This window comes from Letharia columbiana (assembly GCF_014066305.1).
Source record: "Letharia columbiana isolate WasteWater2 chromosome Unknown Sc0000012_s0, whole genome shotgun sequence".
Lineage (NCBI taxonomy): Eukaryota > Fungi > Ascomycota > Lecanoromycetes > Lecanorales > Parmeliaceae > Letharia > Letharia columbiana.
In genome coordinates this window covers 667,072-692,351 of record NW_023501050.1, presented here as the reverse complement: position 1 = coordinate 692,351, position 25,280 = coordinate 667,072, and the positions used below count along the sequence as shown (strand labels likewise).

General features: G+C 46.2%; 12 protein-coding genes across 12 annotated transcripts; 5 read left to right on the top strand and 7 right to left on the bottom strand.

The window, feature by feature from the left end:
* Positions 1 to 3,982: 3,982 nt before the first annotated feature.
* On the bottom strand, positions 3,983 to 4,490 carry HO173_004769 (uncharacterized protein; the record flags this gene model as incomplete). The annotated part of the gene is made up of 2 exons (XM_037306690.1): positions 3,983 to 4,254; positions 4,313 to 4,490. The coding sequence occupies 2 exons, from the start codon at positions 4,488 to 4,490 to the stop codon at positions 3,983 to 3,985; spliced, it is 450 nt and encodes a 149-aa protein (XP_037166628.1).
* Positions 4,491 to 4,528: 38 nt separating this feature from the next.
* Positions 4,529 to 4,863, bottom strand: HO173_004768 (uncharacterized protein; the record flags this gene model as incomplete). Its single annotated transcript, XM_037306689.1, has 2 exons — positions 4,529 to 4,573; positions 4,633 to 4,863. The coding sequence occupies 2 exons, from the start codon at positions 4,861 to 4,863 to the stop codon at positions 4,529 to 4,531; spliced, it is 276 nt and encodes a 91-aa protein (XP_037166627.1).
* A 505-nt stretch (positions 4,864 to 5,368) lies between these two features.
* Positions 5,369 to 6,286, top strand: HO173_004767 (uncharacterized protein; the record flags this gene model as incomplete). The annotated part of the gene is made up of 3 exons (XM_037306688.1): positions 5,369 to 5,475; positions 5,627 to 6,053; positions 6,158 to 6,286. 3 exons carry the CDS (start codon positions 5,369 to 5,371, stop codon positions 6,284 to 6,286), a joined length of 663 nt encoding a protein of 220 aa, XP_037166626.1.
* Positions 6,287 to 6,828: 542 nt separating this feature from the next.
* HO173_004766 (uncharacterized protein) lies at positions 6,829 to 7,602 on the bottom strand (the record flags this gene model as incomplete). Its single annotated transcript, XM_037306687.1, has 1 exon — positions 6,829 to 7,602. One exon carries the CDS (start codon positions 7,600 to 7,602, stop codon positions 6,829 to 6,831), a length of 774 nt encoding a protein of 257 aa, XP_037166625.1.
* A 612-nt stretch (positions 7,603 to 8,214) lies between these two features.
* On the top strand, positions 8,215 to 8,475 carry HO173_004765 (uncharacterized protein; the record flags this gene model as incomplete). The annotated part of the gene is made up of 1 exon (XM_037306686.1): positions 8,215 to 8,475. The coding sequence occupies one exon, from the start codon at positions 8,215 to 8,217 to the stop codon at positions 8,473 to 8,475; it is 261 nt and encodes an 86-aa protein (XP_037166624.1).
* Positions 8,476 to 8,950: 475 nt separating this feature from the next.
* On the top strand, positions 8,951 to 10,376 carry HO173_004764 (uncharacterized protein; the record flags this gene model as incomplete). Its single annotated transcript, XM_037306685.1, has 2 exons — positions 8,951 to 8,987; positions 9,166 to 10,376. 2 exons carry the CDS (start codon positions 8,951 to 8,953, stop codon positions 10,374 to 10,376), a joined length of 1,248 nt encoding a protein of 415 aa, XP_037166623.1.
* Positions 10,377 to 11,659: 1,283 nt separating this feature from the next.
* HO173_004763 (uncharacterized protein) lies at positions 11,660 to 12,289 on the top strand (the record flags this gene model as incomplete). The annotated part of the gene is made up of 2 exons (XM_037306684.1): positions 11,660 to 11,709; positions 11,770 to 12,289. The coding sequence occupies 2 exons, from the start codon at positions 11,660 to 11,662 to the stop codon at positions 12,287 to 12,289; spliced, it is 570 nt and encodes a 189-aa protein (XP_037166622.1).
* A 1,523-nt stretch (positions 12,290 to 13,812) lies between these two features.
* On the top strand, positions 13,813 to 16,355 carry HO173_004762 (uncharacterized protein; the record flags this gene model as incomplete). The annotated part of the gene is made up of 8 exons (XM_037306683.1): positions 13,813 to 13,945; positions 13,994 to 14,044; positions 14,095 to 14,161; positions 14,208 to 14,275; positions 14,325 to 14,493; positions 14,542 to 14,602; positions 14,653 to 15,204; positions 15,258 to 16,355. The coding sequence occupies 8 exons, from the start codon at positions 13,813 to 13,815 to the stop codon at positions 16,353 to 16,355; spliced, it is 2,199 nt and encodes a 732-aa protein (XP_037166621.1).
* Positions 16,356 to 16,588: 233 nt separating this feature from the next.
* HO173_004761 (uncharacterized protein) lies at positions 16,589 to 17,561 on the bottom strand (the record flags this gene model as incomplete). Its single annotated transcript, XM_037306682.1, has 4 exons — positions 16,589 to 16,725; positions 16,844 to 17,014; positions 17,120 to 17,250; positions 17,467 to 17,561. 4 exons carry the CDS (start codon positions 17,559 to 17,561, stop codon positions 16,589 to 16,591), a joined length of 534 nt encoding a protein of 177 aa, XP_037166620.1.
* Positions 17,562 to 18,095: 534 nt separating this feature from the next.
* Positions 18,096 to 20,372, bottom strand: HO173_004760 (uncharacterized protein; the record flags this gene model as incomplete). Its single annotated transcript, XM_037306681.1, has 1 exon — positions 18,096 to 20,372. The coding sequence occupies one exon, from the start codon at positions 20,370 to 20,372 to the stop codon at positions 18,096 to 18,098; it is 2,277 nt and encodes a 758-aa protein (XP_037166619.1).
* An 809-nt stretch (positions 20,373 to 21,181) lies between these two features.
* On the bottom strand, positions 21,182 to 23,274 carry HO173_004759 (uncharacterized protein; the record flags this gene model as incomplete). The annotated part of the gene is made up of 2 exons (XM_037306680.1): positions 21,182 to 22,458; positions 22,512 to 23,274. The coding sequence occupies 2 exons, from the start codon at positions 23,272 to 23,274 to the stop codon at positions 21,182 to 21,184; spliced, it is 2,040 nt and encodes a 679-aa protein (XP_037166618.1).
* A 143-nt stretch (positions 23,275 to 23,417) lies between these two features.
* On the bottom strand, positions 23,418 to 24,087 carry HO173_004758 (uncharacterized protein; the record flags this gene model as incomplete). The annotated part of the gene is made up of 2 exons (XM_037306679.1): positions 23,418 to 23,649; positions 23,717 to 24,087. The coding sequence occupies 2 exons, from the start codon at positions 24,085 to 24,087 to the stop codon at positions 23,418 to 23,420; spliced, it is 603 nt and encodes a 200-aa protein (XP_037166617.1).
* Between the last annotated feature and the right edge of the window lie 1,193 nt (positions 24,088 to 25,280).

Here is a 25,280-nt window from a genome sequence, read left to right as displayed (position 1 = left end):
TATTAAAGAAGATTTATATAGATATTTAGTAATAGATATTAATATATATCTTAGAATTTAAGATAGATAAGTATAAATTTATTTACTTCTAGCTAATTATAATAAGAATAATAAAGAAATAATTAAATAATAATCTAAATATGAAATTAGACTTAGATATTTATAAAGTTAAGTTTAATAAAATAATAAAGCTTCTAGACTTTATACTTAATCTTAAACTAACTTAAAAAAATTATATCGAGTTATTAAAAGTAAAAGCTATTATAAAGTTAAACGAATTAGCGAACTACGCGAGATCGGCTTAAGAAATTCTATATAAAGATTTAAGAAAGCTCTATTAAAAAATAATCTTATTTACGCTATTATTTAAATATATTATATAATATATATTACTAGCTATGAAATATAAAGTTAAAGAGAAAAGAATCTTTAAAATACTAAGAGTTATATAAAAAAGGGCGATATATATTATTTTAGAAGAATTTAAAAACGTCGTAAACGATATCTTAAATATCGAATATTATTAGCTCTTAATATACTTAACTCTAAAGAAAGCTATTATAAAGATTATCTTTAAAATTTAGATTTATCTTAACTACGATATTATTAAATTAATTTAAATTATAAACGAACTATAGAAATTAACTAGTAAACGAGTAAAGCTTAAGAGCTCTTTAGAATAGTTAGAGTTTAGAGTTTACGAATAATAGATATAAGGTGATATAAAGAGACGCGTTTTCTATATTACGCCTTTATAATAAAAATTATTAAGTATTAAGATATATAAAAATAGAGAAAAGATTATTAAAGAATATAATAAGATTATAAGTATAGATTATAACTTTTTATATATATATATCGATGATAGCGATATCGATAATAAAATAGGTATATTAATCTACGCTTCTTAAATAAATAAGACTTAAACGCGATATCTCGATAATAGCGAATATTATATTATCTACTTCGAGAAACTTAAAGAAATTAATATAGTCTATGAGATCGCTATAGATATTATATCTTTAACGCTTATTATTTAGATCGATAACTAGGCGATAATATAGTTAATAGCGAATCTATAGAGATAATTAGAATAATATATCTTTAAGAGAATTATAAAAAAGCTAGTTAAGCTAAGAGAGAAAAATATATTAATTACTCTACGCTAAATTATCGCTTATAAAGATATTTTAGATAATAAAATAGTAGATAAACTTGCGAAATAAGTATCGTAATAAGATATTAATAGAAATTAATACTATTTACTCTCGATAATTAAATAATATATTAGAAAATTAATTAACGTAAATTGAGAGGTACTCTAAGAGGTATATATAAGAGATATCGAGCTTAGAAAATATACTTTTAAATTATATTATAATATTATAGACTTTTATATAGAAATAAAAAAGGTTATAAGCTTAGTAGTAATATAGCTACGAATAAAGATAGCTTTTAAGAATTTTCTTTATATATATCGAATAGTTAATACGCTCGAGTACGCTTATAAGAAGAGTAATTAGACTCGAAACTATATTCTTAAGATATATTTTTTATTTAAGAAAGATAGGTTAGCTACTTAAAGTAGCTAGCTAATTAATATTAAAGAGATTTTATCTAAATCGAATCTAATAATAAAAGCGATAAAATTTATAATAAAGATATAAACGCTGAAAGTTTTTAGTAAGATTAAGATCTAATATAAATATACGATATCGTATTAAGATTTTCTATATTAAGATAATTTATAGTTTATATATTAAAGAATATGAAGGTAATAGTATATTTCTAAGAAGTTATAGACTAGAGTTTAATTTATATATTTTAATATTTTTAAGTAGATAATATTTAATTATTTTACTTATAGGCTATTTTATTAGTATTATTAATATTATTTTCTTTTCTTTTTATACTTATCTTCTATTTTTTAATATAATATTAATTAAAAGTATTAAACGCGATATTTTAAGAATTCTAGAAATCTTATAAGAATTAGCCTTTACGAGAAATATCTTTATTCGTTATCGCCCTCTAATAATAATAGAATATTATTATTAGAAGTTATTATTCTTACTATTAGAGATTAAATATAATATTCCCCATAACCCGTTTAAAGATAATTATTATATCTCTTAGCAAGCTAGAGATATATTAATCGTATTAATTAATTTTCTTATATTTAAAAACCCGATACGCGCTATAGCGAAAAGTCTTCTTAATTCGATAGTTAAATACGATAACTTCGTAATCTATAAAATAATAAATATATAAGTTTAGTAGAATAAGTATAATACTAGAAGTAATAGGCGATATAAGAAATAAAACTCTCGAGAATCTTAGAAAGAAAAGTAGATATCTTATAATTTTATTATAGTCTCGAATAATAGAATAAAAGTAATATCTCGATTCTAATTCTATAAAATAAGATATATATTATATAGACTCGGGTATAGACTATAAAGCCTTTTTAATACTAATATTATTATCTCTCTAAGATATTTCTCTTCGCGGGAATAATAACGAGAGAGAGAGCTTCTAAACTCGAAAAGATTAACTAAGTCTTAAACTAATATAAAAGAGTATAATGAATTTAATATCCATCTATAGTAATATAATCTTACTCTCTTAGATAGATAGCTTATAATATACCTATCTATAGAATTAATAGACGAAATCGTATATATAGAATACTCTTATTATAGATAGTTACTAGAGAAATAATTACTCTATTAATAAAATAGTCGATAGTTATAATTTATAATAAGAGATTATATATAGTTTCGAAGCTTTTATCTTTCTTTTAATATAGATTATATTTAATTTCCAGCCTTTAAATCTTTATTTATATTAATAAATCTTAGATATAATCTCTAATCGATTAAGTTAAGTCTTATTATTCTCGGTCTCGCCTATAATATCTTATAATATCTTCTTATTTTTAATAATAATTATCGCGATTAAGATATTTAAAGAGATATAAAAACGCTATATTTTATATATAGTATAGAATATATTAGCGTTATTATATCTAAAGATAATTATCTATAGCTCTAAATATAGTCGAGAAGATAAAATTAAAATCGATTATAATATTATTAAAGATTTATAAAATACTCTTTTAAAGAAGTATAATAGTAATTATATCGCTCTATTAGAGAAGCTAGATAATTTATAGCGAATAACTAAATTTAAATATCTTCGCTTTAAAGCTATAGCCTTTATATAAGATAAGAATCTAAAGAGATAATATATTCTTATAATAGATATAAGCGTAAATTCTCTTACGAATAATTTTATAATAGAGCTAGTCGATCTATCTTCGAGTGAATATATAATTTACTATTTCGAGGCGATATTATAAATAATAATTATCGATATATAGAAAAGAATATATTTAATATTTACTATATAATATAATAGTAATATATTTAGAGAAGCCGACGTAGAAGATATTCTTAGAATAAATTTTTAGAAATCTATTCGTAAGATAGAAATTATTTAAGTATTAGATTAAATATTATAAATAGAGAAGTAGAATAACTCTATTTAGGCGTAGGATTTAAGAGTATAAAAGATATAAATAATTAATTTAGCGATTATAGTAGCTGACGGCCATACTGCGTTGCTGTGATATAGATGGAGCTAAGATTGTCAACTCAGGTACGGCTTCGGTCATGACGAGCGCGTGACTTGCGGGCGGATTTTGTGTGATGGTGGGCAAATGGGATGATGGTGGAGGAGGAGGGGTAAAGTCGCGAACTGCCCGCGAGCCCGCCGAGACACCGACTTTTTGTGGAGACACAGACGGATTATAAATAGTGGACGCTGAAGATCGTGTTGTCAATTTGTTTATTGAGCTTCGTTCTTTTTATGGATCTGATCGATATACAGAAAAGTCCGATCTATCGAAATGCCACCACTGACTGCATCAAATAACCCTCGGCAATCCAAGTGTTTGCCGTCCGTGCCCTCGATCACCGCATTATCCCCACGGTGAACCCTGCATCAACCGCAATATTTTGGCCTCTGATCCACGGCGCTTATTTGTGCACAGGAAGACAACCATGTTCGCGACATCTATCGGCTCGCCTAGTCGAGGCCATGGGGTTCCCTTACGCATCTCCGCAATAATTGCCGGGTCGCGGAAGTTCGTGCTCGCTTGAGCAGTCCTGACGACACCGGGGCGAACGGCGTTGATGTTGATACCAGCAATCATTAGTATTGAGAAACACCTCCAGGGAGGAGAAATCATGCCTGTCTTTTGCGTGACCCAGCGCCACGTTTTTGGTAAGCGTGGTCACGGCCGCCTTACTCGCAGCGTAGGTGGCCTCTCGACGGATAGCGTTGATACCTGCAGCGGATGAGATGTTGACTATCCGCCCTCGTGCTCCGGACTCGGCGATCGGTTGCTTGATCATCTGTCTAATGGCTTCACGCATCGCGGTCGCGCATCCTTTGCCATTGACCGCCATCATAATATCCCATTCCATTGCTCGTCGGTCTCTTCTATGAAGTCGCGAAGTGGCCACTAGACGCCGGCGTTGTTGATCAATATGTCGATCTTTGAAAATTTCTAGGGTGGGTCAGTACGAATGCAATCGATTCTCACAAATCAGGTCAGGGAGGATGTACCTTCACAGTCAACTCGATCAAGGTAAATTTCTCAGCGGTATTGCCCATATCACACTGTTGATATGCAGAAGTTTTCCCATTGTTTGCAATGACGGTGTGTGTTGGAATATGCTTGTCTTCCTCGAAGCCGTGCTGTGCGCATTCCTCTTTTATGTCGGAGCAGACGACGTGAACGCCCTCTCGTGCCAGCGCCAACGCAATTCCCCTGCCCATTCCTGACAACGCACCCATCACAATAGCAATTCACCCATAAAAACAACCTAATCCATCTACTTTCTATTTGAGATCTAACATGGTGTTGATTTTCGTGTTCTCTGTGAGCTTGTGGAGGATCGACTTTGGTGAAGAGAGGGAGTATGCTGTGGGAAAAGTATCCGTGAAGTCACTGGCAGCACAGACATCGAAGAAGTTGAGCAGACGCGCTTCATCGAATCCAGGATTTAGTAAAGTGTCGCGGTGCGCGGTGCGGAGTAAAATATGCGGGGCCGTCTACGGTAGGTATACGGCCTAATCGAGCCCTCGCACTTTTGGCGTTTTGGCGTGTAAAGCTGGAGTCAAAGAAAGTGTGCTGCGAAGTCACCTGACTGCCACCGGACTGCCACCGTAGTATGTGAGAGAAAGCACTTCTTGTAAAAGAAGAGTACAAATGGGTGCTCTGACAAAGACTGCGCCCCAAACGCAGTCCCAGCCTTAATATTGCAAATTGTTAGCACCGCAGAAACGCTGAGATACCGACATGTCTTCTCCACACGTCATACAATTCATCCACGTACCTCATCGACCAGTTCACTCTGACGACGAGATCAACAAGGACCCGGCCCCCGCCCTCAGTATATTGTTCCAGTACGTACCATTGCTGTTTCCCTCCTTGTTGCCTCCCCATTTGTAAAACCGACGAGGCGTGATGGGCTGCTGATTTTCTCGTTTGAGATTGTGCGAAGCGCAGAGTGTGAGCGTCGTCAAGAGGTAACGAGAGCTGATTTTAATCATGTAGAACGCACGGCTTAATCACAGCATGGCAGGGTAGGCGACACGAAGACCGATACACGCAAATCTGGATGCTCATCTGGCAAAACTTGGCATCAAGCCACGCATTCTTCGCCAGTCCAGCGTACAGGCAGTTTCACAATGAAGTCCAACCAGCACTCAATGGCCGTAGCATTCATTGGCAGCAACACGCTATCCTCGGGACTAGTGACCTAGATAGTTTAGATCGACTGGCGGCCGTGGTCAAAGCGCCCGCGATAGAGGTTGCCTTGACGAAGGTCATCGAAGGGAGGGTATCGGGCTATTATGTTGTTTTCCGCTCGACGATAGGTCCAGTTCTAGACGGAAAGGAGGGTTGCGGTGGATGGTGGATTGGTCCGCAGATGGAGAATCCACAACACCAGATACTGTTGGAGAGTTGGAGATCTGTTGACGTAAGCTCTCCAACCAATATTTGTACCCAGCTATCCACGATTCGAACTCCTTTTTTTCTGCTAGAAATCCGTCAGGTCCATGGGGCTAACTGAGAGCTTTCTAGGCACACCATGATGAATTCCAAAAGAGACCAACGTTTCAAAAGTGCATCGTGGCTCTCTCTGACATTTATAGGCAGTATGTGACTCCCACGCACATTGCTGAACTGAAGCCTGTATTTGGGAGTCTCTAAGACAGGGGAAAGACAAGTCTATTGAGATTAGCTCGTGATTAGAATTTATCCAAGATATACTCCACTCCCGAAGCTTCTGTAAGACTGAACCAAGAGTACGTATGAAGTTGAGTAAGCATGTCAAGCAAATGGAGCCTTGTGGCTTCAATGACCTCATACAAGATTAAAAGCATGAGGCAAAGATGGCAGCAGAGAACGGGACTCGTACATCAGAATAGTTTAGTAAAGCATGTAGCCCGATTGTCAGTCAAAGGCTATTGAGGCACGACGTCATCGAAAACACTTTGCACTGTGGCCCCAGCATCTTTGCAATCGCATGTTATATGGAAAAGTCGTGGTTGACTAGAGAGCATGTTCAGGAGGTCTATACGACAACGACAGCTGAAGCCGCTGGGGCTGAATGTCCGTTTTCAGTGAAGAGGACTTTGCTCTCGAAGGTAATCCCCGCTGAAATCAATGTATCTTTCGTGTTTTTTCTGCCCTTATATCAACTTCAGCCTCGAGATGGCCTTGGAAGCTCCTTCTCAAGCCCTAAACCTTGTTCAACTTAGCCTCTCTAACCACTTCTTTGTATTCTTCCATCCTCTCTTGGTCACATGCAGTTGGAGAATGGTCCCGAAGTGGTGAGACACTGCAGCAACGAACAACTCGAGGGATACCAATTCGTTCTCATCTGTCCCAAGCTGCGAATTCAGAACACAGCGACCGATAGAGCTTTGAAAAATCACCCTTTCGAGTCCCACGAAGCGGCGCAGGTTCTGGGGTGTGGAGCGGCTGAACAAGCACAGAATTATATTCCACATCCTCACTGCAAGCTCAAACATAGCCTCGGAGCTCCAAGCATTTGCATCGTAGTTACTGGGTCGTCCGCCCCCACCGCGCCTGGCGGAAACTTCGACAGCGTTCATATCGCCGTAGGTGAGGTCCGCAAGGTGGAAATCAATGCAAGATGTTTTGATCATCTTCTGGTGCTCGGGCTGTAAATTTACGTACCAACCTTCTGTGTTGACAGGACCCGGCGGCCAATGGAAGGTATTCATCGCGAAAAACATGTAGTGACCATCTTTGTATGCTTGTTTGCAAGTTGCCAGGAGCTGAATGCACGGTTGTTGAATAGTGGATTGCCCCTTCAGGTGGGCATCCGTGGTAATGGTGACGAGACGCTGAGATTGGCCTGATAAATGGCGAAAGAGAATTGCCATAGCATCCACAAAGCATTTGGGTCGCGAGGAGAGAGATTCCCAGAATTGTTGAGCATGGCGATTTCTCTTTGCAGGACGAATATAGATGTCACCAGCAATCAAGACGTACTCCATGATTTGATTTCGTATCTCTGCCGGCAATGCAAAGTACCGGAAATGGTTTCGAGAAGTCGCCATCATCGAGTAGTGACGGTTACTTTTCGTTTCACGAGATTTGGCGAGGTTCAATTAGATGATGAGAGAATGATCAAAGCTTGAAAGTCGCCGTAGAATGAATTTTGGTTTTGATGGGTTGACGTTTGTCTTGTGCTACCTCAACGTCTACACAGACGCCAGAATTTACCTGCGTGTGCTCACTTCTGAGTGTAGTGCTAAAGGGTTGAACCTTGTGTGGAAGATAGTTGCCTGACATTGACACACGGTAATTAGAACTCGAAAAGTGTAGGCAGAAGTGCCTAAGGACAGAGATTCAGACACAGGAGCTGGTGGTCTCAATAGAGGATACCCAGATTTGTAGGGCTGTGAGCCAAGGCGCTAGCAATCAGTTCTGGTCGGCTGTCGGGTACAACATTAAAAGGATCCCATCTTATCTGTAAGGCATTTTCACTGAATCAGAATCAAAGCACGGGCTTCATTTTCAGGAAATCTCATGCATATAAGCAGGAGTGTACCCTTGTGTAAGCTGTGTCTTCGGGATTATAGACAAGCTAGGTTTTGACGACAGCTATGGTGGTGGAGCACCTTCGTAGCATTGAACAAGACCCGGGCAACGAGGCACTAAATGGAGTCTGTGTCGCCAAGTCAGTGGTCAATCGTGGCCAGCCTGGGCCAGAACGCATATCTTGTGCTGGCGGTGCGAGAAAACCGGGTATCATCACAACGAGTGCCCAGACGGAAGTCCTGCAGAACAGAGCAGTCCCCGGGCTCGGAAGAGGCAGTCAAGAAGAAGTCCTACAGCGAGAAGGCAGAGCTTCAGGCAGTAGTTAGTGGGAGCAAGAGCTTCGTCTTAGCCTACCCACGGCACTGTCACTTGAGAACAGGAGCCACGACCGTTGCCGATATAATTTTCACATATCGCGAAGAGACATATTGGCTAGCAATTTATGGATGGAGATACAAAATCGTTTCCAATACGATGAAGACATCCCTCAAGATATTAGCGTGTGCACAAAACGTCGGAATTCTTGGCGCTGAGAAAATCGAATAGGACAAATTATATAATAATGGCTCTGTACTGAATGGTAGTACCCTGACAGGAGTGTGCGCTATTGTTACAGCCCTAATTTCAACGTTTCGTGTGCACCGTTGGCGGGCCTCAATACTATCATGATATCGTCACACTTGCTACTTAACCTTTTTCAATTCACAGGCAAATACAACCCTCAGGGGAAAGATACCCGAAACTTCAGGATCAACGAGATCCCGTAGGAGTAAAAGTGTCTCAAGTATAGGAGAGCTTACAATGTTAGTCACAAATACCAACAACCGTGCCCCTCCAGGTAAGCCAAGTTTGATGTCTCTCACTTCTCGCGGGCCCTTTCGTCCCTTGCCTTCCACCTTTTTCCTTGACCAAGTCCACCAACATGACGCACCCCGACTCTCGCTTTGACCGTATATATTGGATCTTCTTGCACGTTCTCGCCTTATCCGGCTTGCTAACAACACTCTTCCATACAGTCAAGTCGAACTCGAAATGGGCTCCCGGGGTCCCAAGCAAAGAGTCGAATACTGCCACTCTTCACCAAACAGCCAAAGCATCTCCTGCCGCTGACAAGCAAGAAACCACTACGACCGAGTGGACCTTCAATGCTACTCGCGACGGCGATAACCTGGCTCTGTCAGAAGAACAGTGCAACATCGCTTTCCCAAAGCAATACACTGATATCCATAACAATGTCGCTAACCTCACCTCTAACCCAATCACCCTGTCCGATCTCGATGAACAAGACCAGCACGATCAGCGCATCCGCGCCATCATCTATGACGGTGAATTGTATATCATCTCCAGACACGGTAATATGTGGGTGCAAAACGGCGTCGCCACCGCTCACGCCCTGCAACGCGCCCTTTCCGCCTTTCCCGATCGCAAATCTCTCCCCAACATCGAGTTTTTCGTATTCACCTTCGACATCGTCGGCGAGAACAAAGCCGTCTGGACCTATACCAAGCCCGCTCACGATACCGAGTTTAAGAATCAATGGCTTATGCCCGATTTCGGTTACTGGGCCTGGCCGCACGCCCACATCCGTAGCTACAATCACATCCGCAACGAGATACGCAGGGTCGAGGACCAAGTCGCCTTCGAGGATAAGACGCCGCAGCTGGTATGGCGCGGCAACAAGAACACAGCGCCCGAACGGCCTCGCTTCTTGGAAGCCACGGATGGCAAGGACTGGGCCAACGTTAGCGCGAGTGGATCCGCTTACCTCACCCTGTGGGATCACTGCCGCTTCAAAATGCTGATGGACATCTCGGGACGCAGTTGGAGTGGAAAGGGCAAATACATACAAAATTGCGAGAGTGTTTACGTGACACATACGCCTAAGTGGTTAAAGACTACCACTTACGCGCTGGAGGCTGAGGGAGCCGAGCAGAATTTCGTGCAGGTCAAGGACGATTGGAGCGATCTCGAGGACAAGGTCAAAGAAGTGTTGGAGACTCCGCGTACGGCGGAGAGGATTGCGAAAAAGGGTGTGGAGGATATGAGAGATCGCTATCTGACTCCAGCTGCTGAGGCTTGTTACTGGCGCGCATTAATCAGAGGGTATGGGAGAGTCAGTTTCGAGCCCCAATTGTATGAAAAAGATGGTTCAACATTAAGAGGGGTGCCGTTTGAGACTGTTGCTATATCTCCGTCGATTGATCTGGAGAAGTGGTGGGACTTCTGAGCGGCTGATTGTTCGACGGAGCTAGACCTGAAGCGGCATTCTATCTTCTTATACCCCAAGTCATAGCTATCTTTGAAGGTGGTTTAAGACTGTGCGAGAAGCCCTAGGGAGTACTCGCCGGTGGATTGCTTCCCCGGCAAACCCTCATCTTTTGGATCAACCGTGCGGAACACTCGCCTATGGAGCACTCGCTGGGGGAGCAGTCACCAGCGAACCTTCATCTTTTGGATGATCAATAGGAATGCTCTTATGGCGAGTGCTCCTCCTGGCACTTGCTGGGGGAGCACTCCCCACGGTAGACCCTCTGAGAATTACTCCCAGGTTGGGAGTACGTTGTAACTCCACGGCAAAAATTGGAGGGTCCCTGAGGGAAGCGGGTGCCTAGGGAGTAGTTATCTGAGTGGGGGTAATCGCTGAGGACAGTCAGGAGACGATGCTAGAAAGTTTGAGAGCTGTAGGCTGGGACAGGGACGAAGGTATTGAAGATAGAGTGCCCGGTGGTTGATGATGGAGGATTGAAAACGGAATGTTGATGCATGAGGGAGTACGAAGATTTATGTACATGAACAGGCGGCTGGTAACACGCGACATGCGACATTATGATACTTCACTTCGCTTCGCTCGTATTGTAAACGAGTAAAAGCCGCTTTTCCAGTAACACATACACCAATTCAAGAATGGTGTGCTCCAGGATCGTGCGAAGGTAATGCTCAAATTACCGGAAGCCCGTTGCGCATTGGCAGAGCCTTCAATAATGTTCAAGTAATCAACCAGGTCCAAAAGGGAAAAGGGGCGTAGTCACCCAGTATCAACCCGTTGAGGCAGCGCTCACCCGAGGCCCAGTCGAGGGTGAGGCCGGGACAGATTTATGTCTTCCTGGCAGCCGAAGAAGATATAAAATAAATACTCACGAGTTCAATTAAAAAAGATAAAGCTCTCCCGGAGTGCCCGGGCTCCCTCTTCGAATTTTTGAAACTTGAAAAGGTAAAGTAGTAGTACAGTAAGAATAAGTCTGAAACAGACGTCGATATGTTTAGCGTCCATTTCACAAAGTATATTTCAATCGCTCGCGCCACGCGTGTCAGATGAGCAATGGGCGTGGTCTACGTAAGTCAGTAAGGTATGCGCGCAGCGAAATGCTGATATCATGGCTTCTGGCGCTAGACCCAATCCAGCAGCCTGCCGCTGAGGCTCTCCGTACATTCTCCCACTGCACTACTCGCGCTCGCGAGAACAAATAGTCTCTACCACTGTCCGAACCTCTTCGTAACCCTCACGCCAAGATGTCAGACCTCTCAATCCTCTACAGCCCCGCCCCCTACCACATCATCAGGTCCGACCCGCCCTCTCCGTCTCCCAGCCCTGTCCCCAACTAACTCGACCACTCTACTAGCTATGGCACCCTCCTCGGCAGCTCCATCTACCAATCCTTCATCAACGGCATAGTCTCCTACCGCGCCCTCTCCCGCCCTCAATTTGCCACCCTGCAAGCCGCCCTCACTCCTGTCTACTTCGCCCTGCAAACCGCCCTCCCGGTCATCATGGCGCTTACATACCCTGGCGTCAAATCCCTCTCTTCCCTTAGTGGCAACACCACTGAATCCTCAAGTTTAAGCGGCGTACTACAAGAGCGAAACAGATGGACGGTCTTAGCGCCCATTGCGACCGTTTTCGCATTGAATGCGGCGAACTTGCTTTGGGCGGGACCGGTTACGACGCGGATTATGAAAGAGAGGAAGCATCAGGAGACGCGGGACGGGAAGAAGTATTATGAGCAGGGACCGCAGTCGAAGGAGATGCAGAGATTGAATAGGGCGTTTAGTCGTATGCATGGGGTTAGTGCATTGACGAATTTGGTGGGCTTGGGAATTACGGTTTGGTATGGGTTCTTGCTGGCGGAGAGGTTGCAGTAGGGGAACTAGGCCGGAAAGAAGTAGGGGGAGGTTTTGGGGGAGAGTGGCGTACTTCTGGAAAAAGAATTGGGTATGGAGCATGTGAGAAGGTCTGGTTCTTTGGCGAGGTTGCATGAATACACCGGGAATACGCTGTGGCTGTGATGACTGGTCATGATAGTATTACCAATGCTCACCGTTTTGAGCCTATCGCTTTGAGCTTTTCGAATCGTAAATAGGCCTAGATCCCCAAGGTGCAGGAGGTCCTTCTCCATATTCAACAACATCGTTCGTCCATTCGATTAAATCAATGTCATCGTACGAGTACAGCCTTCGCTTCTGGCCAGGAATTCTACGAACTCTTCTTGGTGGAGCATTCCCACCCGAAGCAAAGGGACTTCCGCCACCGCGTATTTGAGTGGAATACTTTATAGACTGTCTGGAATGATACTTAGAACTGAAATCCGAGGTAGAGGATAACAGGACGGTGACCGTCGTAGTTCGAGAACATCCGAACTACGTCTGACAAAGTTGGCGACATCTCAAGCGTTTGAGCTATGGAACGAAGAGATCAATGGCGAAAGTGAATTAGGATCTAATCGAGGATTTTGGAGGAGCGGCAGATGTTCAGGTTGATTGCTACTCGAGGGTAGACAGAGCAACGAGTATATTAGGAAGAGGCGCGCTGGTCAGCGTGCGAGATGATCTGTGCTAATCAAGAAGTCTTATCATGAACGGCGAATTGAAGGGAGTACAGCTTCTGGTAGCGATTGCATCGGCGAGATACGCTTTCCCACCAAATGGGTAAAGTTTGGACATGAAGGATCCCCTTAGATGGCTGACTTCCCAATTCTGAGAACGTCTGCGCGGGCTAACAGTGTTGGAAAAGGGCTACCAGCCTTCGTAAGCTTGCAGAAAAGACTGCATGAGTTCCGTCCATAAACATTGCGTCAAGCTCAGCCTATCCAGATGTCATACAACGCAATGTTATTTCACCCCCAATCTGAGGACAAGGACTTAAGTCACGCGTGCAATTTCTAGCTGATCCAGCGTTCCAGGCTGTATGGAAAGGGTGTGCAGTGGACCTGGCTGGGCCTTTGAGTGAGATGAACATCCTTCGATCAAGAGAAGGTCAGACCCTACCGATAAATTTGCCGTATGAAGGAGCAAAGTTCCCTTGACAAGTCATGAGTAGTGCAGTTGATGCTATGACACTACGTCGTCGCGAAGCAGAAATTGTGGTAGTCGTCCATGTTGTAGGTGCTCCAAACCGAAATCCTTTGGCATTGGCTCCATAAAAGCCCATGCGGAGCCTTGCCCCGAAGGAAAGATTCGTCTCTTGCATTAACATCGTCAAGATTCAAAGGCCTTGTACTGCCGAAAGACGTTGGTGCTAAAGACATAGTGGTCACGTGCCTTCGCGTTTAGGAGTTTCCGCGACGGTGTCTGCCTGCTATTCCTTACCCCACATTACCACATATCCACAAACAACCTTCCCTTCTCTCGCGATATACCGCGGGCGCGAGCAACACCGCAATATAATCATGGCAGACAAGGAGGCGACGGTCTACATTGTAGATATGGGGAGACCGATGGGTGAAAAGCGCAACGCAAGGAAGGAATCAGATCTTGACTGGGCGATGACCTACGTCTGGGAAAAGATCACCAGTACAGTAGGTAGGTGGAAACTCTCTCTGCGTAGTTCTGTCTGACAGATCTAGGTAGCGACCGACCGGAAGACTGCACAGCTTGGAGCCATTGGGCTGCGCACCGATCGTACGACCCTTAAAACACTTTGGCGATTGCGGACGTTCATACTCGAATAGGCACGGAGAATGAGCTAGACAGCGAAGACAGCTTCCAAAATATATCTGTGCTGCAAGAGATAAAACAGTGGGTATCTTGCGGCATTGGAAAGAGCTCGGCTCAAATCCTACAGGCTTCTGCTACCGGGCTTGAAGGATCTATGGCAAAAAGTCAAAGTGAGCGACACGGCCGATGGCGACGGTACGCTTGTCTCCCTCACTCTCGAAGGACTACCTACTAATGAAGCCAGCAATATCGGCTATTGTCATTGCCATCCAGATGATCACGAAGCATTGCAAGAAGCTGAAATACAAGCGGAAGATAGTCCTTGTCACAGATGGACGCGGCTCTATGGATGCGGATGACATGTCGCAAATCACGGAGAAGATCAAGTCAGACGATATCGAGCTTGTGGTCATGTATGCACTAAATCGAAGTTCAAAAGGATGAGAATTAACGACTGGCAGTGGAGTTGACTTTGACGATCCAGATTATGGATTCAAGGAAGAGGACAAAGATCCTGAAAAGGTCTTCAATCACAACCAAGATGTCAAACATCTGCTTATGAGATGCTACAGGCAGTCAATGAAGCAACGCTCAGAGCTCTGGTGGAAGACTGCGAAGGCATTTTCGGAACAATGCAACAAGCAATCGAGGAGCTGGGTACGCCAAGGCTCAAGACCACGAGACCTGTACACTCTTATAAAGGCCAGCTCACCCTTGGAGACCCCGAGCAATACGATTCAGCTCTCTGCATCGATGTCGAAAGATATCCTAGGGTTATGGTCCGAAAACCGCTTGCAGCAAGTCAATATGTTCAACGGTCTGATCTATCAAATGGCCACGTCAGCACACAGTCTTCGGCAACAATGATGCCTGATGCGGATGGAGCCGATTCCGGTCCAATTCAATCTGATGGGAACAGCTTGACGTCTGTGAGGAATGCTCGAACCTATCAAGTCCTTGATGAGGAAGCTCCAGGAGGAAAACGAGACGTTAGCAGAGACGATTTGGCTAAAGGCTATGAGTATGGGCGAACAGCTGTGCACATAAGTGAGTCTGACCTTAACGTCACGAAATTGGAGACCCAGCCGGGACTTGAGATCGTTGGGTTCATTCCCTGGTCGACAGTGAGTGCCTAATCTTTGCATGCTTCAGTAACTTTATCTCTGACAGAGTACAGTTCGAACGCTATATGACTTTGTCTGTCTCCTGCGTCGTCATCGCTCAGAAAACGAACAGCAAGGCCATAATGGCCTTGTCATCGCTGATACATGCCCTCTTCGAGCTGGAATCGTATGCAGTTGCCCGCTTGGTCACTAAAGCAGATAGAGAGCCCCTGATCACCTTGCTTGCGCCATCAATCGAGGTTGACTACGAATGTCTCCTTGATGTACAGCTGCCTTTCGCCGAAGATGTCCGTTCTTATAGATTTCCACCGCTGGACAGAGTCATCACAGTGTCTGGAAAGGAAATCCGGGAACACCGAAATCTACCAAATGACACGCTGAGCGCGGCGATGAGCGACTACGTTGACCGAATGGATCTCTCGGACTTGGGGAAAGATGATGAAGGAAACCCGGCAGAGTATATGAACATGACTGACACATTTTCCCCGGTCCTGCATCGCATGGACCAAGCAGTCCGATGGAGAGCGGTGCATCCCACAGAGCCGGTCCCCCCTCCATACGATATACTTACAAGATATTCCAACCCTCCTAAAGAGCTTGTGGCTGGATCCAAAAAGAAGCTCGAGAAGCTGATCGCCGCGGCGGATGTCAAGAAAGTGCCGCCCAAAGTCCAATCCAGAAAACGCAACCGCAACGAAATCAAGCCCCTCTCCGGCCTCGACGTCGGCGCTCTCCTCGGCAACAACAAATCCAAAAAGATCAAGATAACCCGCGAAAACCCCATCCCTGAATTCCGACAAGCTCTCGACACGACCGAGTCTGAAGATGAGGTCCGTGACGCCGTCAAGCAACTTTCCACAATCATCGAAGCGCAAATCAAAGACAGCTTCGGTGACATTGCTTATGGCAAGGCGGTGGAGGAGTTGGACCTGATGAGGAATGAGATGATTGACATGGAGGAGCCGGGGTTGTATAATGAGTTTATCAAGACTCTGAAGGGGAAGTTGTTGGGGGAGGAGCTGGGGGGTGATAGGAGGGAGATGTGGTATGAGATCCGTAAGAACAAGCTTGGATTGATTGAGAAGAAGAGCTCGGACAAGTCGAATGTGGATGAGGATGAAGCAAAGGCGTTTCTGTCGTCAAGATCATAATGCTGGTTTGTAGTCTATGTCTCGTGATATCCACCCCTTCTATTACACCAAGCCGACAATGCTTTGATGAAAATGCAAAGACAGCCCCGGCAAGGTCTTCGATCCACACACCACACGTCCATTCCGAAGCCGGAAGTTTCACAATCTCCCAACATGACACCCCCACCACCGCCTCCTTCTGGGACAATATGTCTGATCCCCTACACACTCTTCTCAGCATGCGCTCACCCTATCTAAGCCGTCGCCCACAGCCCCGACATCTGCAACCCCGACCCCACCACCGACCCCGTAAGCGTGCAGACACCCCGCCACCAGCCGTACACGAAGCCGAAAGGGAAGCTCCTGATGGCGGCGTCTACGGGTATGATATCTATGCCGCCGTCAGCAGTCTGCACCGAGCCGTCCGTCACGATGCCCGAGGCGTCATGAAGAAGGGGGAAAGGGGCCGGGAAGGGGAACGGGGGAACGGAAAAGGGATGGTGTAGTACCCCACTGTCTACTGATATAGTATCTATCGTCCCGTTGACTCCGCACGAGATCGAGCACCGTCATGAACTTGACCCCCCGGATCCGCGCGAAGCCGAAGGGGAGGAGGACGAAGTTCAAATCTTCCTCCAGTTCGATCACCGCGCGGGTGTTGTCGGCGTCGATGGTGACGTCTGGTTTGTCGTTCACGTGCGACCGTCAATGAAGGGTTCTCGGGGGAGAGGGAAAATGGGATACCTGTAGGGGAGGGAGAGAGAGGGGGGGTTTTTTTTACGTACGCGTGAAGTGGATCTCGATCTTTCGCGTCAGGACTTTGTAAACGGCGTAGACTTGCTTGAGGGTGTCGATGCTGTGGGGGGCGGGTTTGACGTCGACGATGGGGTGCGTGAAGGCGGCGTTTTGGGTGAAGCTGGTGGGTGGGGTCAGGATGGGAACGCTGGATCGAAGGAGCGAGAGAGAGAGAGGGAGAAAAGAGAGAAGAATCCATGCTGGGTTTTCTTTTGGGGGTTTTTTTGTTACTACGTTGTCTTGCAATAGTATGAAAGGGTCATCTATTATTCTGAGTACTTTCAAAAAAGAAAGGTGACATGATGTGAGAGCGCGGTCGTGGTTTCGAAGGACATACTATTTTTCTACGGTAGCTTTGTGTACGACTGGGTCATCGCTCTCGGTAAGATTGCGGACAATTTGCTTGATTTGTTCCACCGACGGCTTCTCCATTGTAGTTTTGTTGAAATGGGCGTTGTATATCCGGGCAGATGCTTCGCTGTCAGTATCTAGTATTCGACGAATGTGAAGGTGAGTTGTTTCAAGTTTAGAAAAACCGTTGAGGAAGAATGACATATCCATAGAATATCGGCTAGAGCGGCAAAGTATTAGGCTTACGATCCGATCATGCAGGTACCGTTTATAAGTTCAATAAAAAAGGCGCAAAGGTCGATTCTGTGCTAAACTAGGTACCTAAGTCGTACGGTGGGCAAACTACAACTCCTTAAAAATACTGGCCGACAAGAGTCGTACCAACGAGGAGCCGTTATTACGGTTATTGAACGCTCACCCCCAATGGACTGATGACTGATGAATGGCACGTATTTGAATGTCGATACCCAAAGACGACGTCAAAGATATAGCTGCTCATACGTCCAGCTCTCCGTTCACAGGCATATGTATGGGTATCGTCTAAAATAGTAAAAAACTGAACCAAAAGCCTTCCGTCTACGTTCTCCGTCTCAATCCTTCCATCCACCGCTTTCCTCAACCTCTCGCTCCCTCCTTGACCCACTCCTTAATCCTCTCCGCTACATCATTCACGAACCACTGGTACCTCTCCCCATCCACCAAGAAGAGCCCGCAATGAGCTCCCACCTCATCAACGCCTGGCATAAAGACCCTTACCCAGCAAGGATCAATCTGCCCATTCTCCTTCGACGGTAGCATGCAGAATTTCTTGTCTCGCTTTGCTTTCTGTTCTTTGGGCTCAGTATCAGCATCAGCACCGTCTGCATCGGAATCGGCCATCGATTTTGTCTCGCGCAAAGAAGCATTCCTGAGCTTATCGCTCTCCACCTTAGCTCTTTGCTTTTCGGCCTTCAATCGTTCCTTTTCGCTCTTCATTTGCTCTTCCCTTTCAACTTTTGCTCTCTCCCGCTCTCCTTTCTCCATCCCACGCTGCTCGGCTTTGATCCTGTCCTTTTCTTCTGCTTTCTCAACCTTCTCTCTCTCCTTAGCTGCATTCTTTTCCTTTTTCTCGACGAGCTTCCGTCTATCAGCGATCCCCTTGTCGCGATCTCTGACTGCTTGCTTATAAGCTTTGACTTGGCGAGAATGTTCCTTTTCCGCGAGTTTGCGTGTATCCTTGTCGGGGTAGAGAGTGGGGTCGAAGAGGGCAGGTTCTTCGGGGGCAATGGGAACCGGAGGGAGAGATGGTGCGGCTCTCAAGGGCGGCGGGTTTGTCGATGCGATGTACGGGGCCTTCGAAGGGCTGGGGTGTGAGTTGGCATCGGAATTGCTAGGCTTGAGCGCTGCAAGCTTATCATGGTCGTCGAGTTCTTCTTCCCGCTCATCACTTGTAACAGGAGCCGGGTGCAAGTGGTCCATTGCTTGGCTAACGTCAGACATTGCGCCTTCATCGTCGCTGATGCCTTCGCTAGCAGTGAGGAAGGCTTTGTCATGGTCTTGAGTGTCTTCTTCGGCTATTTCTTCGTCGTTCGGTTTCTCGATGGAAATCCTAGGACTCATGTCTGGCGAATGACCGTCGAGAGTGTCGAGGCTTGTCTCGTGTATCTGCAGTGCCATGCGTGATGATTCTCCATCCAGTTGACCAGTTTGAGTCTGAGATGCAAGAGGCGATGGCTCCTTTGGCTTCTTCGGCCGCCCCGTACTTGCAGTGTAGTAATTTACAAATCTTGTTCTCTGCGGTGGTTTAACATCCTCGAGGTCCCTGATCTTGCCATACCGATTCTTTAAACCATTATAATCCGCCATAGCTCCGCCGAATTCAAGATGAGACTTCACATACGACTGTGTGGCTTTACGCAAATCGTCAGAATGTTTGTTGAGGAAATGCCAGGCATTGCTCCAACCAGTACGCTGCGGTAACCGCACATCATTGACAAAAGGAGGGTCGAAGTTTGGATCTTTGGTCGGCAGATCAGAAGCAGCGGATAGTGGTATTGAGGTATTGGAACCTGACTCCGTTGGTATCAACGTAGATACAGTAGCCTCTGAACCAAAGTAAGAAGACGACGCAGAAGACTGTATGGCTTCATTGGTCGACGTTCGAGTGACGTCCTGGCTTCCAGCACTGGTCTCTGCAGATTTTGGGGCAGGAGAATCTGGCGCTGGTCTGAACAGACTTCCAAGCCCACTAGCTATGACACCCGGATGCATTCCCAGAAACGGAGTATCAAAATTGATCGTCCCTAAGACTCGATGTCCTTCCAGTAAAGCCACCTCCGCAGATAGCAATCCTCCCATACTATGCCCTAGCAGCACGACATCCGTATCCCGCCCCTCATGCGGGCTTAGCCATTCTCCAAACGCATCCCTCGCGTATTCAATCGCCTTCCTACTCTTATACTTTGGATAAATCTTTGTGTGCACCACATGGCTTCCCTCCAGCTTGACCGTAACCAGGTTATGCACGTGAGCCGGAAAACTCTGGAAACTGGTTTCGTTTCCCATGAAACCGTGTATGTACACCAGTAACAGCGTTCTTTTTCCATCTGTCCTATTTCCATCTCCATCGGTGTGAGAATCGTTGTGGGGTACGAGCGATTGGGTAGACGAAGAGCGAGGGTCTTGTGCGGTCCAGGAACTGGTCAACGGTTGGGAGTGATAGATTGGTGCAGTCTCAGTGTAGGGAGGAGGGGCGTCTGCGGGGTGGTCTGGAAGTGAGTCGGGGGTAACGCGGGGTGGTAGAGGAGGGGGTGGGCGGCGCTGGGAGGGAGGTGGTTGCTCCTCTAGATGCTCGTTTACAGATGGAGGCCGGTGAGTCTCTGAGAATAGAGTTTGATCATGTTTGTAACCCATGATCGCTTCGTGCTGTGACAGCACCTGGTTGGGACGAAGGTAAATATCAAGATTGGGGTTGTGCCGGGTAGCGGAGGGAAATTTACGAGGACGGAGTAGAGGGGAAGTCACCCGAAAGAAATTTCAGTATCTTGGAAGGCACATGAAGATGATTGACAGATTGAATTCCTTATAACACTCGCAGCATGGTATCTAGCACTGACAAAAGCTGGCCCTCATGGCCTGTTCCGTCCCACAACACTCCCCCGTTCGGGACAACGCGACATAGGATCTCCTCATTGTTACACATTTCTATCACAAGAACCCACTCCACGCAAATTATCCAGCCCCAATACTGGCAGCGTCCCCTTCTCATCGTAAAAAAGACTTAATTCGACAGTGATGCCCTGCGACTTGCAGGATGAGGCAGGCCTGCTGAAGCGCGGTGAGATCGCACAAGATGGATAGCTCTTGCTGTCCACGATGTATCTGTTCAAGATACTCTCTAGCTGAAGGGTACCGGGTGATGAGGTGACAAGAAGGCTGACGGACGGATCGACCGATTGGTACATTACCCACATTCACCCCCATTCATTATGATCAACCGTATAGGAAAAGACGTGGCGTAAGACTCTCCAGAGCCTCGATAATATTGTTACAGCGGCCGGTGATAGGTCGTTGGTGGTGGCGGAATCGTTGAAAGTTCCTCCGTTGCTAGTCGATTAATTACACAAGAAAGCGCGGTTAGAGGCGATGAACCAAAACCACGACTATCGTTAAATATTGACAGTAGAAGTGAAGTTGATGTTTGAGAAATTGGGGGTCATAACTCAAGGTGGTGTGGTGTCCTCTCTGAATCTAGACCCGCGAGAGCCATCTTGGCTAGGATGACTCCGGCCAAGACCATCTCGAACAGGAACGAGTCCAGCTGGTGGCGGTGTAGCGCGAACAGGCCTTGGAGGTGCACCGCCACGGATTGAGCCAAAGCCGGGCTGGTTTATGACAGGCGTACGAGCAGGACCGGGTCGCATCTGTGCTGCTTCATCCCGACGGCTCGGGCTTCCATGACCTAGTGGGACATTCGAACGACCGGCGGCAGCCCCTAGAGGTGCAAAATACGTTGGTGACGATGAAGATCCAGGAGAGCTGGATGCTTCGGTCTGTTCTTCTGGCACGACACCGCCGTAGAAACCGTGGGAGTCACGGTAAAAGGATGAACCTGATAGTGAATGGGATGGAGAAGGTCGCTGACCAGGCGGGGGATCATCGAAAGGGCTTCGGCCTTTAGCAACGCCTGCAGCCATACCTAGCCCAGCTGCGGCTCCAGTAGGTCCAGCACTAGGACCGGCAGCAGGAGGGTCACCCCAGCCATCACCACCAGACGCCAGTACAGATGGGAGCTTTCTTCCAGAGATCTTCTGGAAGCCTCGTTCGCTAGGAACGGTGTCGGCAGTGGTCGCTGTTTGAGATGAAGCAGGTCTTAGACTTCGAAAGAAGCCAGCGGCGGCTATAGGAGCGGTGCTGGATCGTTGGGTCATATTACCGGATTCCGGCACACCTCCGTGGCCTATGGTCTGAGGGACAGGCGGAGATATAGTTCTCCGATTGCCAAGCCTGCCTCGTCGCCAACGGAACAACAGGAGAAGTATAACGAAGATCATGGCCAGGCCTGCGACGCCACCGACGATACCACCGACGAGGTCCTGTGTAGGTGGTGCACCATTGCCGCCCGCGCCGCCATTTGAGCTTGATGAAGGTGAAGGAGTCGGGGCTGTGTTGCCCGAATTGCCACTTCCTCCAGCACCTGCGGCACTGGCGCTGGACATTACGGATGCTAATGATGCTTGGCTCGAGAGCTGTGACGATGCTGGTGCAGATCCTGATGTAGCGAGTGTAGCAGGTGTGAATGTTGTTTGTTCAGAGCTTGTGCCAGAGGCTTGGGTCTGGAGGGATGCACTAGGATTCGTTGCATCAGAGATGAAAGTCATCATAGTAGAGATGCTTGCTAATGAAGACTGCGATACCGTCGGCAGTGCGGAGAGAGAGGGAGACAAGGTCCCTGACTCTGAACTTAGCCTACTCGGATTTGAGGATGTTGTGGTAGAAGCTAGAAAATCGATCAGTATAAGAGAGAGTGGGATGGATCGAAAAGCGGCTTACCTGACATAGTACCATTATGATTAGTAGCGAATTCATGTTTGTTCGGAGTAAATGTAGGTGATGGAGCGGAAGGGCTTGATGTAAGTTGCGGACTCGGACTAGGTGATGATGCAGGTGAGGCGGAAAAATATGATGCAGAGGACTCTGGTGTTGGCGACGGATTGGATGGCGGAGGCGTTGAAGGTGCCTTGACTATTTGCTGTGACGAAGAGTTGGGGACGTTCATAGCATTTGAGCTGGCGCTGGCTGCTGCATGAGTTGCTGGGGCAGGAGCTGGCGCCTGCGGTATAGCATCCAATTGCTTCACGGCAACAGCCTGAGCTTGAGCCTGCTGTGATTCGAGTGCCTGGTTTCTTGCATCTGCAGCAGCGACACCTGCTGGAGGTACCACTTGACCTGGGTATGGATTTGAGGTTGGATTACCGCTCGGATAAGACATCGCCTCGCTGGTGTTTGGTACTGTGGGCTCGGAGGGTTGCACGATTTGTCGGGCATGAACCCTCGTGGGCTTCGTGTCTGCAGACTCCAGAGGGTAGTGAGGACGGTCAACACCTTGGCTAGAAGCACCCACGGCTTGATCCCCATGCGCAGGATGTCCTGGCGCTCCGTGCGGAGGGAGCACAAGCTTGGGCATTATTGGCTTCTCGTTCTTGCTTGAGCCACCCAAACTGACCGCTCGTTCTCTGCCATTGTTGAGATTGAGACCTTCGACCGGTCCTCCCAGATTCCGCTCGATTCTCCGTCTCTTGGACGGGTGCTCCATTGGACCTTTGGTCCGCGATAGATGTAAAATATAGATGTGCTTGATGAATGAGTGTAGTTATTAGCAACCGGTAGGCTGATTGTGTTGATTAAATGTTCGATTCCAATTCTGCCCCAAAGGCATAGGTGTTCGAGTGTAAAAGGCTATGCTGGAGGAAGAAGCTGGCAAGTGAATGTATGCGAATGGATGGCGTAGTGTTTCTGAATGACTTTGTGTTTAATTGTGTAAAGATGGGACAACGTCTTTGCGCGGACGTTTTTCGCTCGTTGTTGCGGTCGAAGATCAGCTTCGTCGGTGGTGTTATTGATGTAAAGAATTATGGGTCTTGTAATGAATGGCTGCCAGTCATAGACCGACGGATTAAGACTGTTTGAGCTGTTTGGAGTCAGTACTCCATTTGATCCTGCTAGCTGTCCATAGCCACAGTCCGTGAGGCACCCACCTGTCCTCTATATTTGCATTATTATGATATTCTGCTTCTGGTGACAAGAAAAAGTCGCCGAGAATGGAGTATCGAGTATCGAATGTGTAATGAGTGTGATGTTTGCTGTTGCTGTTTGTTGTGCAAGAGAGCTCCACCCCCTTGAACTGCGACCGTGGAATTTCGCGACTTTTGGTTCGAACTCCCCTGGTCCTCTGATTGATCCACACCTCACAGCACTTGCATCCACGACACCGCCGACAACAGCTCGGGCGTGTCTCGGGGGATTCACCTTGTTGCGCAGGCGTGGATAGAAGAGAGGAATCAGAGCAGAAGAAAAGGGTGGTTGTGGGTGGAGATTGGCCCCCCTCGGCCAACAAGGGTTTAATCATTTAGATTCCGACTGCCGCCGCTATAGTGCACGCGCCTTACGCAATACGGCATAACGCGATGTTATAGTCGGCACACGTTCCTGGCTTTAACAGAAACTAGGACAAGTCCAAACGACACTAGATTTCATTTCATTTCCGCTGACAATGATTTCTTTTTATCCTGCGAGTGCTTTTTCACCAATCGCAAGATCAAAATCAAAAGTGGAGGCTTGACTAAAGACCTGAAGATGGTCCAATCAATGATAGGGATTACATGGAAACAATCATCTCAGCTCTGAGTAGTCTCGTTGGAAGACGGAGATTCCATCTCTCGATTACCACAGATACTCTAGCATCTGAAACGTGTCAAGGTCCAGACTCACATCGATGATGACCCTGCATCCAATTGAATTGCGCAAAGGACCATGGTAGCTCTGCCGACCCGCACTCTAAAGTACCTTTGTCGAGTTAGAATTGAGCCTCATACTTCTATGGAAATACTCCGAGTCATGCACGTCAACATCATCTTCGACATATATCATAGTACACAAAGTAGCTTAGCAACCGGTGTGAGGCGCGTTATAATTTGGGATAAAAAGGGTAGTTTCATTAAGCTAGCTAGCTACCTTATCTTTTTGATACGCCGAGAGCCTTGCGTATCGCTAGAAAATATTATGACTGTTGAATTATTGATTCTCAGTCGACATCCTAGCTCTATCCTCATTATCGTACATAGTCCGAGCAGACAGCCCTCATGAGCGGTGTCCGCAAGAAGCGACTTCCCCCAGGGTATGAAGTCTTCTGTGGCCGTAGCCGTCGTAAATCATGCATACAAGAAGTGAAATGCCCTCCACTGAAGTACCTTGCCTTGTCGTGCCTGTAAAGTTCCTGTTGAGATCTACCACACTTGACCGGCTCGGGAGCTTCAGTGCCTCCATGTGATCATTTCTTGCCCAGTATTTTCTTGCAATCAGGGCAGAACCACTTGACCCTTCTTCCAGGAGGTTCCTTCAAACCTACACATTCGAAGTGGAACCACTCGCGTTCGCACTTACAGAAGGTAAGTAAATGCACAAAGAGGTTCGGAAGCCACAAGAGAGATGGACTTACGTTATCGTTCTCACAGGCAACCATTTCCCCATAGCTTACGTCTTCGCAGTAACAGTACCTAGCTTCATCTGCATCGATCTCCTCACCTGCCGCTTCATCCTCTA